The sequence below is a fragment of the Schistocerca serialis genome, chromosome 4 (assembly GCF_023864345.2).
Source record: "Schistocerca serialis cubense isolate TAMUIC-IGC-003099 chromosome 4, iqSchSeri2.2, whole genome shotgun sequence".
NCBI classification, from domain to species: domain Eukaryota; kingdom Metazoa; phylum Arthropoda; class Insecta; order Orthoptera; family Acrididae; genus Schistocerca; species Schistocerca serialis.
The window spans coordinates 901,978,129-901,994,111 of record NC_064641.1 but is presented as its reverse complement, the minus strand read 5'-3'; the positions used below and the strand labels follow the sequence as shown (position 1 = coordinate 901,994,111).

Below are 15,983 nucleotides of genomic sequence, written 5' to 3'. Positions count from 1 at the left end.
CGGATCTAGGTGAGCATTTTATTAATTACATCGCTTGTACCTAACAGTTCTGTTTCCTGTGGGATGAGATTAGGGCACTTGCATAATAAATTAATATCCTTAAGCTGCTTAGGGACATCGGGGAATACGTAACTCTTTCTCTGCCATGGTGACAAGAGACGTTTTCAGGATCAACTCTTGACAGCAGCCGAAAATAACAAAATCCAAGAACCGTACGTTCTGACCACAGAAACAGACTGATCTAGCCAATGTTCCTCAAAAATCAAGGAAGAGAGGGGTCATTAAAGACGGAGCACAAGCTCGAATTACGAAAAAGTGGGGAAGAAATCGACTGTGCCATGTTCAAAGGGACCATCCCCGCATTTGCTAGTAGCGATTCAAGGAAACTACGTAAAACCGATATCTAGATGTCCGGCTGCATATTTGAACAGTCATCCTCCTGAATGCGAGTTCGGTGTGGTAACCACTGCGCCATTTTGGTCATAACTTTCCTCCACGGGCGTTGTTTGCTGGGAGTTAGTTAATTATGTGTTCCATTGATCAATAGCACGGAAAAACCGTTATGATGTGGAAATTGTCAAATGCACAAGAAATGTGCACAGGAAATAAGTTTTTTTTTTACATTATAGTGTTATACCTAAATATTTCTATTATCTATCCCATTCCCTTAAATGGCACAAAATGCATATATTATATCTCCAGATATATTTATTTGTCAAGAATTCGTCTATGGTACAGAAGGAGTTGTCAAGGAGGTATGATTTCAATTTGTTTTTGAAACTGTTACTGCTGTCTGTCAGACATTTTATTTCTTCTGGTAATTTATCAAAAAGTTTTATACAAGCTTATTTTACCCCTTTCTGAGCCAAAGATAGGTTAAGTAAAGGATAGTGTAGGTCTTTCTTTTTTCTGGTATTGTAATCATGAATGTCGCTGTTGATTTTAAACTGGTCCATGTTGTTGGGAAAATATTTCATTACTTAGTAAATGTACTGTGAAGCAGTTGTGAGAATTCGTAACCTTTTAAACAGATGCCTACAAGATGTGCGACTATGAACCCCACACATTATTCTAACTACTTTCTTTTGAGCAGTGAATCGCTTTTGCCTAAGTGTTGAGTTGCATCAGAATATTATTCTGTATGACATCAGAGAGTGGAAGTATGCAAAGTATGCAAAGTATGTTAGCTTACTAATTTCTACATCCTCAAAATTGGCAGTTATTCTGATTGCAAAAGTTGCTGAACCTAGTCGCTTTACGAGATCCAAAATATGAATTTTCCAATTAAGATTCTCATGTATATGTTCACCCTAAACTTTAGTATGCTCTACCCTGGATACAGACTTTTTTGATGTGTTATGTTTATTGAAGGAATTATACTCTTTGCAGCAGAAAATTGGATGTACTGTGTTTTTTCAAAGTTCAGAGCAAGCCCATTCGCAGAAAACCAATTTATTACTTTTCCAAAGATCTTATTTGCATAATTTCCTATCGGATTTTCTTTTACTGGATTAATAATTATGTTTGTATCATCAGTAAACAGTGTCAGTTCAGCATCTTGTTTCACATAAGAAGGGAGGTCGTTCACATTTATCAAGAACAGGAGGGGACCCATGATCGAGACTTGTGGAACACGTAATGTAATTTCACCCCAGTTAGATGAAGTGGCAAACTCCTCTGAATCACGTGAAGTATATAAAGAGACTTTTTGCTTCCTATTCTGTAGATGTAAACCACTCATGTGCTGTTCCATTTATACCATAGAATTGAGATATACCATAGAATTGGGATATCCCTGGGGGTGCATTCAGCTGCCGGGAGGAGTGTCCATCCTCCAGGCACATTGTCCTCTTTCCTTACGGATGTATTAGAGTAGTGTCTAATATGTATTTGTAGAGTCAGGTTAGTGTGATGGATGAGTGTATAGTGTTAGGTTTGTGTAGTATTATGGTGATGATGATGGTGGTGGTGGTTGTGGTAGTGGTGGTGATGGTAGTGGTGGTGGTGGTGGTGAGAGGAGGTACAGGGTGATAACAGGTGTCAACGTACAGCCTATGGCTCTTGAATTGCTCCAAGGGCACAGCCGACGTTAACAATGAGCCCAACCAACGCATGGATCATCAACAATCTTTTTACATACCTTCACTTGATGAGCCACTGCGGAGAGGTTTGCAGTTAAATGGAGAACATTGGCTCAAAGATTGTGATCATAAAGTAAACGCGACCACCTCTCCTACAACTCCAGTCCAAATATTAGCATTGAAAACTTCATCCACCACCAGGGTTCCTACCGGCTTACTTCCAAACCACACACTACCGCATAGACTATGGGGAAGGGTTTGCTGAATGTGGGCAGTTAGCTGGTTAATCAACACTGAAATATTCCGGGGGCGGGGGGTGGGGGGGAGGGGGGTGGGCTCTATCATGCAGCGTGACCGCACACGCTAGGATGTACTGCATACTGTGTACAGCAGTTGAGTAGTGTGTGGTAAGTAGGAACTCCTTGAAGATCTTTACCGACCTAAGTTTTAGCAGATAATCTGTTTTTCGAAGAATTAACGCCAGGTTGTGTTAGGTCTCATAGCGTCACATAGGAATATCCCAACTTTTATGATAATCTACCATCATAAAGCGTTGGGATCGAGAAAGCATATTGATGAAATATTACATGGTCAATGTGTGTACACTCTCAATGGCGTACTCCTTGCAATGCCTCCAGAGGATCACGTGACCTCCGTCCCAAAGCTCATTCCACAGAATATGTTCCGGGTGGAGGTATGCTGCAAAGAGTGGATAACACAGAATCCATAATATCTGGTGATATTACATCACACATTGCCGCTTTAAACATGTTCTGGAAAGTGTCTGCGAAGTGCAGAAAACACTCCTAAGGAAAGATGTCTTCTACTGAGTAAACCATTCTTACAGATACGAAGAAGCCTTTTCAGTTATCGCTCGTCTTATCGTATCAGATAATCACGGCAACAAGCTCAAAGAAACCGTAGTCGATGCTGGATCGAGATTGTCGGCCGATAACAACCCCAGCAGTTAGTGAGATTCGCCGAAAGCTTCGAAGCAAAAGAACTGTACGCTCGCTGTGGTACATTTTCCTCACTGAACAACATAAATAAATAAATACTAACGGGGTAAGAAGCATACGAGTACTATTCAGAGAGTAACGCCCAATCGGTCGTGAAATGGAGACAACTATGAAAAATCAAAAATGTTTTATTACAAAAAGTCGGCTGCACGTACTTCTCTACGCAGCCTCCGCTGTGACTTAGACATTCGTCGTACCGCTGTGCCTTTGCAGTACCCTCGTTATAGAAGGCAGCCGGTTGTGCTTTCCGTCAATTCTCAACGCTAGTCTGCAGCTCGTTGTCTGTGTTCCCATAACCAGTGGTTCGTGTGGGCAGAGATGACTGTCAAGGGGAGCCAGTCATGGTCCCTATGATGGGTGATCAGAGCGAGGCCGACAATCTTCATGGAGAAGAAAACGCATGGCGGTTATGTTACGTGAGCTGCATGGCATCAGGCGAAATCTTTCGCCAGGGCCTCAGCCTCGGCGGGATACACTACTGTTCTACGCATCTCTACGTCATCACCGTGTGCTCAGAACTGAAAAGAGCGACGTGGCGCGATCGGCGGGCATACTAGAGACACTGCCCAACACGTGTGTGCAGAGCTTCATCACATTTTCACTGTGGTTTCCATTTCGCGTCCGTACGGACCTTACTTTCAGAATATCCCTTGTGCATTGCTTAATCAAAATTCATTCTATTTGGGTCACCTGCAGTTCACGTAAGTCTGGTACTGAAGTCCTGACACAGTGTGTAGATAAAATTCTGAGTATCGTACAGAAAGGTCTCGTACACAATCACAAATGTAATATCGATACCAATGAAATTGTATGTAATATCATGACATTTGTACTGAAAGAATATAACAAAATTTGGACTGTAAACGTTAGTGGTGTATTTTCTACCAGGCATACATGCATACATAATTTTATTATTCGATATGAACAATGAAATGCCACAAGTATTTAAAGGAAACGAAAAGGCTTATGTCTCAGATATATCTTGAGTGGAGCTGGATATCATCCCTTAGGACACAGTTCGTTGTGTAGTAATTTCGTGTTAACTGAATCTTCCATTGGTTCTTGGCAGAACAAATTCATAACTGTAAATGAAAGGCTAAAACTGTGGGTTTTCTACAGTTCTAATTTATTTGGCTGACCGGTTTTTAGCTTACAAGGCCATCATCACAATTAATTGACGGTCATCGTCAAAGAGGGTACAGTATTGTTTGGTGAACAGCTCTAAAAATATGTTACAAATGGGGAGTAAGGTGCGACCAGAGAGTACAGTAAATGTCATCATTGACAGGGCAGTGGTAACACAATTGAAAGCGGTAATGTGAAAGAGTAAATATATAAATGTGACAAAACACAGATATCTTGAGTAAACACCGAAAAAGAAAAGTTTTCTGGCTGTTCTACCACACGTAGATCTTCTCGTCCGTGAAATGTAATTCTCGGCCAACGTTGTCTTTTCTTCCAGCTTATCCTTACATACGAGTGCAATCCCCCCCACCCCACACACACACTTGATAATTCGTTTTATATGTTTTTGTAGTTAGTTCCATTTATTTACCGTTCACCGTTAACATTTTCAGTTACGTTGCCACTGCGAGGTCGAAGATGACATTTACTCTGTGTTTGCTCCTCGGCGTCCATGTGTAATATGTTTGTGAGGTTGTTCACCAGTATTGCATTGTTTTTGACAGCGACAGGCTAATGACGTCCTTATAAGTCTAAAACTGGTCAACAAAACGCACCAGTACTATAGAACATCCTCAATTTTGTGATTTTCGTTTACAAAACTGTAGTAATTTCAGATAGCGGCAGTTCACGTTGAAAGGCAGAGGAAGGAAGAATAAAAGAGAGGGACCAAGCATGATAGGGGGAGATTAGAGGGTAGTATAGAGAAATTAAGATTAGATTAAGCGTGGAGGCAGATAAGTGGCAGAAACCTTGCTTCTGAGTCCAACTATTGTAACTGTATCGGCACTCAGTTATGCTCTCTGCAGGAATTACGTATGTTATCACTATCCCACTTTATGTAAGGGCAAGGCATCTGTAAGAAGACTCAATCTCAATGGCTGAGGGCAGTTACAGATCGGCTGTGACGCCATCAGCCGTCGTGTAGATTCTGCGGTCATACTACGCTGATCAGTCTTGTGGTGTTTGCGACAGCGTTACAGGCCTCGTCCGTAGCGTCGACGAGGCAGTCGCTCCAGGGCACCCAGGTGTTGTTCCAGCGCCTGGGGTCGGCCAGGTCGGGGTACGTGGTCGAGTCCTGCTGGGGCAGCATCGGCTGCGACAGCGCCTCCAGGCGCTCCAACAGCATGGACAGCACATCCTCGGAGGCCACGCCGTCGCCCGCCTCGCACGGGTCGCGGGTGACGTTGAAGACGCAAACGTCGCTGCCGTTGACGACGGCGCACCGCGGCTGCTGGGGGCGGTCAGGGCAGGAGACGGTGGCCTCTGCGCGGAGCCTCAGCATCACCTTGGCTGGAGTGGAGTTGCCCAGAGCGCTGGAGATGGCCCGGCCCGCGGCGCTGGACAGCACCTGCTCTGGAGTGTAGACTGGGGTGTAGACAGCGTCCTCCCGGCCAGTCGACCCCTGGTAGCCAGTGTCGGAAGCGCTGTTCTGCCGGCCTGTGGCACATATTATTACAATACCTAGTCATACAAAATTAGGAAATCGAGAGCAGCAGTTTAAGGAATAAGAATATAAGTGAAACAGGGGCAATTACTAATACGCTCAGGAGCCGAAACATTATGCCTAGCTATATAATAAAGTACTGATCCGACTTTGGGACGCAATACAGCAGATGAATAGCATAATCCTGAGAAGTCGTTGGTAGGTTTCCAGAGATATGTGAGACCAGCTTTCTAAGCACAGGCCACGAAATTCCCTGACCTTAAGAACTGCTAATAACTGAGTGCACACCTGGCGAGATATATTACATGACGTTCCAATCAGGCGAATTTGGTGGCGAAGCCATCAACAAGAGTTTCCCCATCACGCTCCTAAAACAACTGTATTACAGTTCTGGCCTTGTGTCATGGACATTTTTATAGCTCGAAGATGGCGTCGCTGTCGAGGAAGGCATCAAACATGAAGGCTTGCAGATTGTCCGAAATAGTGTTCTCGTTCTCCGTAGCACTCACGGTGCCTTCGATTACTACCACAGGTCACCTACAGGCTCTGGTAAAGGTCGCCCAAAAAATTGTACTGCCCCCATTGGCACGCATTCGAAATACAGTGCATTTATCAGGCGGCTGTTCGCTTGAATCACTGCGCAGTCGTCACAAACATGGATGTGATGTAATAAAAGATGGGGATCACCTAGTCAGTCGACGCATTTACACTGCCCCGCGGTCCATTCTCGATGATCCCCTCTAATGCGCGGCAGTCATGGACTGTGCGGCTGGTCCCAGAGGAGGTTCGAGTCCTCCCTCGGGCATGGGTGTGTGTGTTTGTCCTTAGGATAATTTAGGTTAAGTAGTGTGTAAGCTTAGGGACTCATGACCTCAGCAGTTAAGTCCCATAAAATTTCACACACATCTGAACATTTTTTATGATCCCCTGGGGGCTGAAAGCACCGTTAACAATGCCGTTCGGTCATTACGCTAGGGTCACGTGCTGTGGAGCCTGACTGTCGACAATACAAGGCCAATGGTGTCCTACGAAACACTTGTCCCTGCACTAGCGTTGTACTCAGTCATCAGACCTGCACAAGGATCGCCGTCTGTCCTTTATAGAGCGGACAAGGTCACGATCTTGGTTAAAATGGTTCAAATGGATCTGAGCACTATGGGACTCAACTGCTGAGGTCATTAGTCCCCTAGAACTTAGAACTAGTTAAACCTAACTAACCTAAGGACATCACAAACAGCCATGCCCGAGGCAGGATTCGAACCTGCGACCGTAGCGGTCTTGCGATTCCAGACTGCAGCGCCTTTAACCGCACGGCCGGTCACGATCTACCACGTTCTGTGATGAGATGCGGACCTTGTCACCTGCTCATTGTTTAACTGACATTCAACCATTTTCCTTAGATACTCCCATCAGCAATGCCCGAGCAGCTGAGCAATTTCTCCGAGTACGATTGAACGTTCCCAGGCGCTGGGCCATAACAATCTGTCAAAGTTGCATATTCATTTGCGGCCATATCGTCGATAGAATGATTACCCTTTCTTATCACTTCAGCTTGATGGTCACTTCTGAGTTCGTTGTCATGTAGGTGCTGTTCGGAGCGTCCAATGTGTAACGGACGAATGCCATAGATAGCACTATTACAAAATGAGGGACTTTCATCTGGGTTTCATTGAGACTTATTGTAGTAACCTATGGCACCGTAACAAGTATGTACAACTTGAACATCGTTTCTGACCCTCCGTGCTCGACGTTTTCCCCGACGACGATGTCACCTTCCAGCAGTGTAGGTGTATGTGCTTCAGTGCCAGAGCTGTCAAGGGTAAATAACTGACGTTGATGTCTTTGCCCCCAAAGCAGCCTGACCTGAAACCGATGGCACATCTGAGACGCTATCTGGCGCCACCCCCGTCCCCACAGGCCACCAGCCAAAAATGTGAGGGTATTGCGTGGGTTGCGCATAGGTAACTGATGCCACGTAATTCCCATAAACTAATCTACAGACCTATTTACTTACGTACCTATTTATCGAACTGAAGTCATGTAGAATCGTTGCTGTGTGGCGTTCGAAAGCTAGCACGCCATTAAGCAGGTGGTATACCATGGTCAGTGTAGGTTTCAGCTACAAACACATTAGAGACATATGGGAGAAAAATTTACGGATATGTTCAGCTACACTACACTAAAGTGACAAACAGTCATCGGACAGTGATAGGCACATATACAAATGAAGGTAGTATATCGTACACAAGGTAGGAAATTGGAGTACATTGGCGGGGAAGTCATTTGTACTCAGGCGATTTACGTAAAAGGTTTTCGACGTGATTAGAGCGTCGTCGAGGAAATTAACAGGTACGGACCACGAAATGGTCGTTGGAGCTGCACAAATCTCACATTCCACTTCGAAAATCGTTAGTGAATTCAATATTCCGAGATCCACAGTGCCAAGAGTGTGCCGAGAATACCAAATTTCAGGCATTACCTCTCACCACGGACTACGCAGTCGCCGACGGCCTTGACTTAACGACCGAGAGCAGCGGTGTTCGCGTAGACTTGTCATTGGTAACAGACAAACGAAACTGAATCAAAAACCGCAGAAGTCGATGTTGGCACGTACGGCTCCGTTACGACAGTGCGGCGAAACGTGGTGTTAATGGGCTAAGGCAGTAGATGACCGACGTGAGTGCCTTTGCTAACAGCACGACATCGGCTGCAGGGCCTCCACTTTGCCCGTGACTATGTCGATTGTAACCTAGACGACTGAAAAACCGTGTCGTAGTCGCATGAGTTCCAATTTGAGTTGTTAAAAGGTTATGATGGCTTTCGAGTGTGGCAAAGACCCCAAAGAGCCATGTACCCAAATTGTCAACAAGGCACCGTGCAAGTTGGTTGTGGCTCCATAATTGTGTGGGCTATGTTTACATGGAATGAACTCAGATCCTCTGATCCAACTCAATCGATGATTGACTGTTAATGGTTACATTAGGCTACTTGGAGACCATTTGCAGTTGTTCATGTACTTCGTGGTCCTAAATAACGATGGAAATTTTGTGGATGGCATTGCACCGACGCTGCTCCAACATGAATCCCACAGAATATTTATGGGTGACAATCGAGAGGCCACTTCGTGCATCAGCAACACCATTGCAATTGTCCGCAGCTCGTGGTCGTACGGTAGCGTTCTCGCTTCCCGCGCCCGGGTTCCCGGGTTCGATTCCCGGCGGGGTCAGGGATTTTCTCTGCCTCGTGATGACTGGGTGTTGTGTGATGTCCTTAGGTTAGTCAGGTTTAAGTAGTTCTAAATTCTAGGGGACTGACGACCATAGATGTTAAGTCCGATAGTGCTCAGAGCCATTTTAACCTTCGCAATTACGGAGGGGTTCAGAGGCAGCATGACACATTATTATTGCAAGGGACTTCCAACAACTTGTTGAGTCCATACCACGTCGAACTGCTGCAATACGCCGTGCAAAAGGAAACCGAACAGATATTAGGAGGTATCCAGTGACTTTTGTTACCTAATTGTATTTGTAAAGTTCTTAGAAGTGCGCGTCTTGATGATCCAGAAAGACTCCTTCACAACCATCAAACTCTGCTGAGGAGTGCAGCCTACTGACTCGCAGATTCTGTATGAGACTTGACAGGTGGTGTGCAGGGTCTTGGTGAGGGGACGGACGGTGCTGAACAGTCGAGGTTACGAGTAAGTGCACGTGATGGTAAACGTCTGCTCACCTCTGACGAGCTTCCAATCGTCCAGTCGTATGGCGGCGTTGCCAACCACTTCGTCGACGTTGATCAGCAGTTCCGACCGCGGAGATCCGAAGCCAGTCACCAGCTGAGGCCACGCATTCACGCCGTCCAGGTCCTCCGGAAGGGAAGATGCATTGCCTCCTAAAAAGTAAAGTATATCTTCTGTATACGCTATAAATAGGCACAAGAAAAGGACAGGCAAGTTTATTCTGGAGAGTTGCAGCAACTGTTGTAAACTTTAATCAATAACTCAAGAACAGTCTTAATCGCATTTATTATTTTAAACATAGCTGCGCTACAGCAACGGTTCCACGTAAATCAGACAAAGAACAGCCGACCAGTTGCAAAGGATAAAGTAATCTTTACCTAGGTTTCAATAGATATAAATCTATCTTCTTCAGGAGACGGCAGTATTATAACAACATGAAGTGATATGTCCTTATCGTTTAGGCAAACATCTGCATAGTTACATTAATCATATAAAATATAGCCCTGACAAACCCTGTTTTCAGGGCTATATTTTATATGATTAATGTAACTATGCAGATGTTTGCCTAAACGATAAGGACACATCACTTCATGTTGTTATAATACTGCCGTCTTCTGAAGAAGATAGATTTATATCTATTGAAACCTAGGTAAAGATTACTTTATCCTTTGCAACTGGTCGGCTGTTCTTAGTCTGATTTGCATTTATTATTGTTATAATTCCGCCAACCGGTTTCAATCCGACGTAGGAGTCATCTTTGGGCGCTTACACCATTGGTCGACGGCATAACTATAGTTTTCTGCCGTTATGTAGACAGGAGTGACACCACCAGCAGTCGACCAATGTTGTAAACGCCCGGAATATTATCCCTACGTCGGGTTGAAACCGGTTGGTGTTATTATAACAATAATATATGCGATTACGACTGTTCTTGAATTATTGATTAATCAAATTAATCGCTGCTTCTCTCTACAACCACATTGTCCAAAAATCTATTGTTAACTTGTTGATTATCGGTTTCGGTTATTATCGGCAAGCAACAGATTTATTTACGTTAGTTCAAAATGGTTAAAATGGCTCTGAGCAATATGGGACTCAAGTGCTGAGGTCATAAGTCCCCTAGAACTTAGAACTACTTAAACGAGACTAACCTAACGATATCACACACATCCATGCCCGAGGCAGGATTCGAACCTGCGACCGTAGCGGTCCCGCGGTTCCAGACTGAAGCGCCTATAACCGCACGGCCACTCCGGCCGGCTTTTACCTTAGTTATCGCGTAACGCGTCAACATTATTGCTATATGTGTCTCTAGGTAATGCTGCGGTAGGTAAACACGGTGATGAATTTTATGCTGCACTCTGTAACCAAGCTATTCTAATACATTTAATCAAATAGCTTTATTCGTCCTGTACATTTATCAGTTTTATTCAACTTTTTTATTGTAGATATGAAGACGGTAGACAACGATCGGAGCCGCTAATCATCTATGTCTAATCGCAACGTTGACTAAACTGTGAGGACGTTCCAGAGCTGTTGTGGTACATTGTGTGATAAAGTTGTGTTGAATTCGCCGCTCTTTTCATCCGAGAGCGATTGCAACCATTGGATCTTCGCTTAATCGATTGGCACTGATTAAAACTTACTACATTACGAGCGTCTATCAATGAGTAATACCTCAATTTTTTCCCTAAAAACCGATTTATTGTTAAGAGTCAGAATTTGGTGACAACATACGTCAACACGTCTTGTCCATGTCCTGTTTTTCTACGTAGTTTCCACCACCTTTTACGACCGTATGCTAATGGTGTGGAAGAGCAAGCATTCCTTGCTGGTAAAGTCTCTTGTGCTTTAGGCATTGCCATGTTTTCACTGCATGACTGGCACTCTCATCATCTTCAAAGTTTGTTTCCCGTAGACAATCTTTAAGCGGCCCAAATAGATGGAAGTCGGAGCGTGCCAGATCTGCACTGCAGGGTGGATGAGGCACTGATGTTTAACTCCGTTTGGCGATGTGTTCCCGGGTTCTGAGACGTGTGTGGGCGTGCGTTACCGTGTTGGAGCAAGATTTATGCTGCAATCTTGTCCGATCTAAAACATCGGAAACGATTCTTGAGTTTATTCAGAGTCTCTGAATTGATGGTTGACCCTCTTGGCATCGCATCCACGAGAATGGCGACATTGCAGTCCCAGAAGACTGTCATCATGACTTTTCCTGCTAAGGGTGTTTGTTTTCTTCGTTTGTAGTGAATGGGGATGATGCAACTCCATGAATTGCCTTTCTGTTTCCGGCGCAAAGTGGTGCACCCAGCTTTCGTCCCCCATAACGGTCCGTGACAGAGAGGCCTCTCCGTCGCTCTCAAACCCCTCCAACAATCCAGATGAAATGGCCTTTCTTTGAATCTTGTGGTCCGCTGTTAGCATTCACGCACCCCATCGTGAGCACCTCTTTGAGTATCCAAGTGTCTCGATCATTGCAGATGCACTTCCAATGCTGACCGACAACTGTATAGCCAATTGTCGAGTTGTGATGCGCCGGTCGGCACGATTCAGCATGTCTGTAGCAGTGGCTGTCACAGGTCGTCCCGATCGTGGCTGATCATGGAGCTCTGTTTCTGCATTTCCTGAGGCTGTAACTTTCTTTACCCACCGCCCAACTGTGCTCCTAACAACTGCAGCATCGTCATACGCGGCAAGTAAATGTCTGTGGGTGTTCACCACGGTTTCTTTTTCCGCATACAAGTATCCAATAACAGCACGCTGTTTGTAACGTGAGTCTTATATAGACGCCATTTTGACGCTGTACTACTGCTCTGTCATCTGCCAGAACGGTTCGAAACTTTCCCGGTGAACAGAAAATACATCAAATATGAAGCACCAACAAGTACGTTTGTTGAAGTATATTAATGACTTTTTAACAAAAATTTGGTGCATTATTTGTTGAACGACCCTCGTATTTTCTTCGCCCAGTACTGATTGGAACTCTCTCTATAACTGCTTCAAGGCACAGTCTGAAATGTGTGTCGATATACGTGTGAAGAAAGACTATAGTACTATCTACCGTCGCTAGATGGTGTTACTGCTTCCAATAGGGGCGCACTACAGCAGCAGTTGGTTCCAATTGTCGAGTACGTCGGTGGACATCGATAACACAACATGGTAGCAGACGAGTATGAGCAAAGATAGACATGAGATTAGTAGCTACATGTGGGGAAAAGGCGCCAAGTGCAGATTCTTGTTTCGTTGGGTATCATAGTTCACAGACTGCACGGACTGTGCTGAAAAACACAATAGCGTTGGGTGTCCAACAACGCCCAGCCTCGCAAACACCTGATGATGGGCCAAAACCAGTCATGTTTGCTGAACTACAGAAGTCAACAGGTCTGCCACAGGGAACCCTCCACACCTGATACATGAGGATTAGAAGATGATGGTCTGTGCATGTTGGGTGCCCCATTCCCCCGCTGTTACGGAGAAATAAAAGCGTGTGGAGATATGCCAACGGATGACGCAACAGTACAGTGCTGATCTAGCGGAGTTTTTTGAGTGACTGGTCACCGTCGACTAGTCATAGTTCTCCAATACGACTCTCAATAACGATCAGTACTGCAGTTCACTGCACCAACGCCGCCAACGCAATCAACAATGTCTTAATGAAGAATGGGGCTGTGGCGTTCCTCTCCAACATGACAATGTGCTGCCACATGCAATTCGCTAGACCATTGCCACTGTGTGTGAACTAGGGTTTACTGTGATGCCGCATCCTCCCTATTCTCTGGATATGCCTATTCGCGACTATGCTTTATTCGACGTAATGGAAGAGGTCATGTGGGGTAACAAATTCACCATCAGTGACGAATCGCACACCGTTGACGCCGTGATCGAAATAATGGTTTGAACCTTCCAGAACAATGTCACATGTGCATACACGTTGGGAGGGGGTCGGGGGGACTTGAAATTTATTTTGGTTTCTTCCGTAAATGCTGCTCGTGCGCACAAAAAATGTACCAATCATTTTGAACACCTTAGGTATAACCTAATATTCTACATAATAAATGTTTGCTCTTATGTACCCTCCATCATGCAGTTGCCACAATTTTGCAGAGTAAAAATGTAGACTGCAATGAAGACAACAGCCACTTCCGGACACTTCATAGAATTGCTTGAAATTATAATCTCAGGCCCGATTTGTCTGGTCACGATAATAACTCAGTAATAGAGCAGGTAGGTGAGGAATGTACCATTTCATCCCACCATTTGATGGGTTCCGTTTTACATGCAACTGTGTGCAGTAGGTGTAGTGCGTTCTTCACACCTCATTGTGAATGTATGGCTGTGGACTGACAGCTGATAACTTTCTTCTTCCGCCTTCTGCAGTTTAGCTGCGACGCCCTGGCCGGTTTTACCCATTTATTTTTCTGCTGGACTGACTTAATTTCTTCAGTTCGTGGCGGCCTACGGGTTGTTACTGTACCTCGGCCTGGTATCAACTGTCTGGGGTGACTATCTCGCGGAGGCAGAGTGAACGCAGTATTTGGAGGCTGGGAAGTGCATTCGTATTGCATTAAGATTCTGCAGCCGACCACGAGGAAGACACATTCGACGTGGACAGAAATGGGTCTTCATTCTGATAGACATCAGAATGAAGGCAGATGTCCAATCCAAGACTCAGTCGTTAATAGGTTGGCAGGCCAACAGATGGCATATTCACTGACCCTCTCCTCCTGTCTAGTTCCTCTTTGACTGCTTTATAACCTCACTTACACACCCAACGAATGAAAGACGCTACAGAACCACGCCTCTCAGTCTTGAAAATTTTCGATACTGTGATAGCTGACGTGTAGCCCGAGAAGTTCTACCTGGCTCCCATGATGTTTCCTATTGCAGTACTTCACACCGAGGTCAGCAGCATCCTAGCTTATTACGCATTCCTCTAGCTCGTCAAACTATAAAATCTGAAAGCTAGCAAGTTTCCTTTCTTTTACTTTGCTCTTTCTTCGGTTTTCCCTCAATCCATATCTTATGCACATTAGACTGATAGCTTCATTCAATCATATTCATGGGATAGCAAATATATCAGCGACCTTACTCTCTGGTACAATTAACACAAAATTTCAATCCCACTTCTGAATCTTAGTTGCAATTCCGTCTTTCATTCTTCGGCGTACAGGTTGACAAAGAGCGAAATAGTGTAGCCATGCCTTACGCCTTTTATAATCAGAAAACTTCTGTCTTGGACTTTCGTTTTGTCGTTCCCTCTTGGTTCTTGCACATGTTGTACACTAGCCATCTTTTCCGATAGTTTAAACCCACTATGCTTACAATTATAAAACGATGTGCTATGTGCTACTTTACAGTGTCAAATGCCTTCTCTATGTCGACAGAATTTATGAAATGGTTTTGGTTTTAACTTCCATAGTCAAGAGCAACGTCACAGTTGTCTCTGTGGAGACTGTAACGTTCTTAAGAGAAACGAATAGGCATGTATCAGGTATTAAATATTTTTCCAGTCATGTACTTGTACATGTTATTAGAAACTTGGAAGCATTAGTTGTAAAGCCAACATACGAAATTTTTTGCATTTATCTTACTTTCTTCTCTTCAGGTTCTTTTATGAATAATGTTCTTCTGAAACTGCTGTGAATTCCATTTGAGTCCATAGACATATCATGACACTGCACTGTACAGATATTTCAAAGTTGTGCAGCGTTAGTTGAATTTAGTGAAACTATACTTCCAATTGTTGTTGTTTATAGGTCGCCTAATTCCGACGTCAGAGCATTTGTGCTTAGGCTAGAGAGGGTTATTGATTCATTTTGTAGGAAGTACCAGAAGGTTAGTCATATGTGGTGACTTCAATATTAATTTTGTATATGATTGTGCAAGGAAAAGTATGTTGGTAGATTTGATACAAACTGTGTTATTTCCAACTAGGGTGCAGGGGAACAGTAGCACAGTCATAGACAATATTTTTATTCATTCTTCATACTAGATGGGCATTCTGTTAGTAATAGCGTGAATGGCCTTCCAGACCATGATGCACAAATTTTAACATTAAAAGGCTATTGTACCCAAACAAATGTCATGTCTAATTAGAAACTATGTAGGAAAGTTAATCCAACAGCAATAGAGAGTTTTTTAAAACTTGTCAAGGAACAAGAGTGGCAAGATATTTATAGTTCTGGTAATATAGATGGTAAGTGCAATGTTTTCCATAAGACATTTCTCATGCTGTTTGAGAGTTGCTTTCCATTAGAACATTCTAAACGGGGTGCTGTCAGTAATGGACAGCCCAGGTCGCTGACTAGTGGGATAAGGATATCATGTAAAAGAAAGCGGGAATTATATCAAAATGTTAGAAGTAGTCACAATAAAGTTACAGTAGCCCATTACAAACATTATTCTAACGTGCTTAAAAATGTTATTAGGAAGGCAAAGAGTATGTTGTATGCAAATAGAATAGCTAATTCACAGGATAAAATTAAAACCATATAGTTAGTTGTGAAGTGTCTGGTCAG

At 44.0% G+C, this 15,983-nt stretch overlaps 1 protein-coding gene across 2 annotated transcripts in view; it reads right to left on the bottom strand.

Annotated features, from left to right (window-relative positions):
• Positions 1-3,982: 3,982 nt before the first annotated feature.
• LOC126475063 (arylsulfatase B-like) overlaps positions 3,983-15,983 on the bottom strand; it is a 75,468-nt gene continuing 63,467 nt past the window's right edge. For both annotated transcript variants that reach the window (XM_050102623.1, XM_050102622.1), the window contains exons 8-9: positions 9,459-9,617; positions 3,983-5,722 (exon numbers count right to left, since the gene is read on the bottom strand). In XM_050102623.1, coding sequence (XP_049958580.1) covers positions 5,220-5,722; positions 9,459-9,617 — 662 coding nt within the window. In that variant the 3' untranslated portion in view covers positions 3,983-5,219. The remainder of the gene's footprint in view (positions 5,723-9,458; positions 9,618-15,983) is intronic.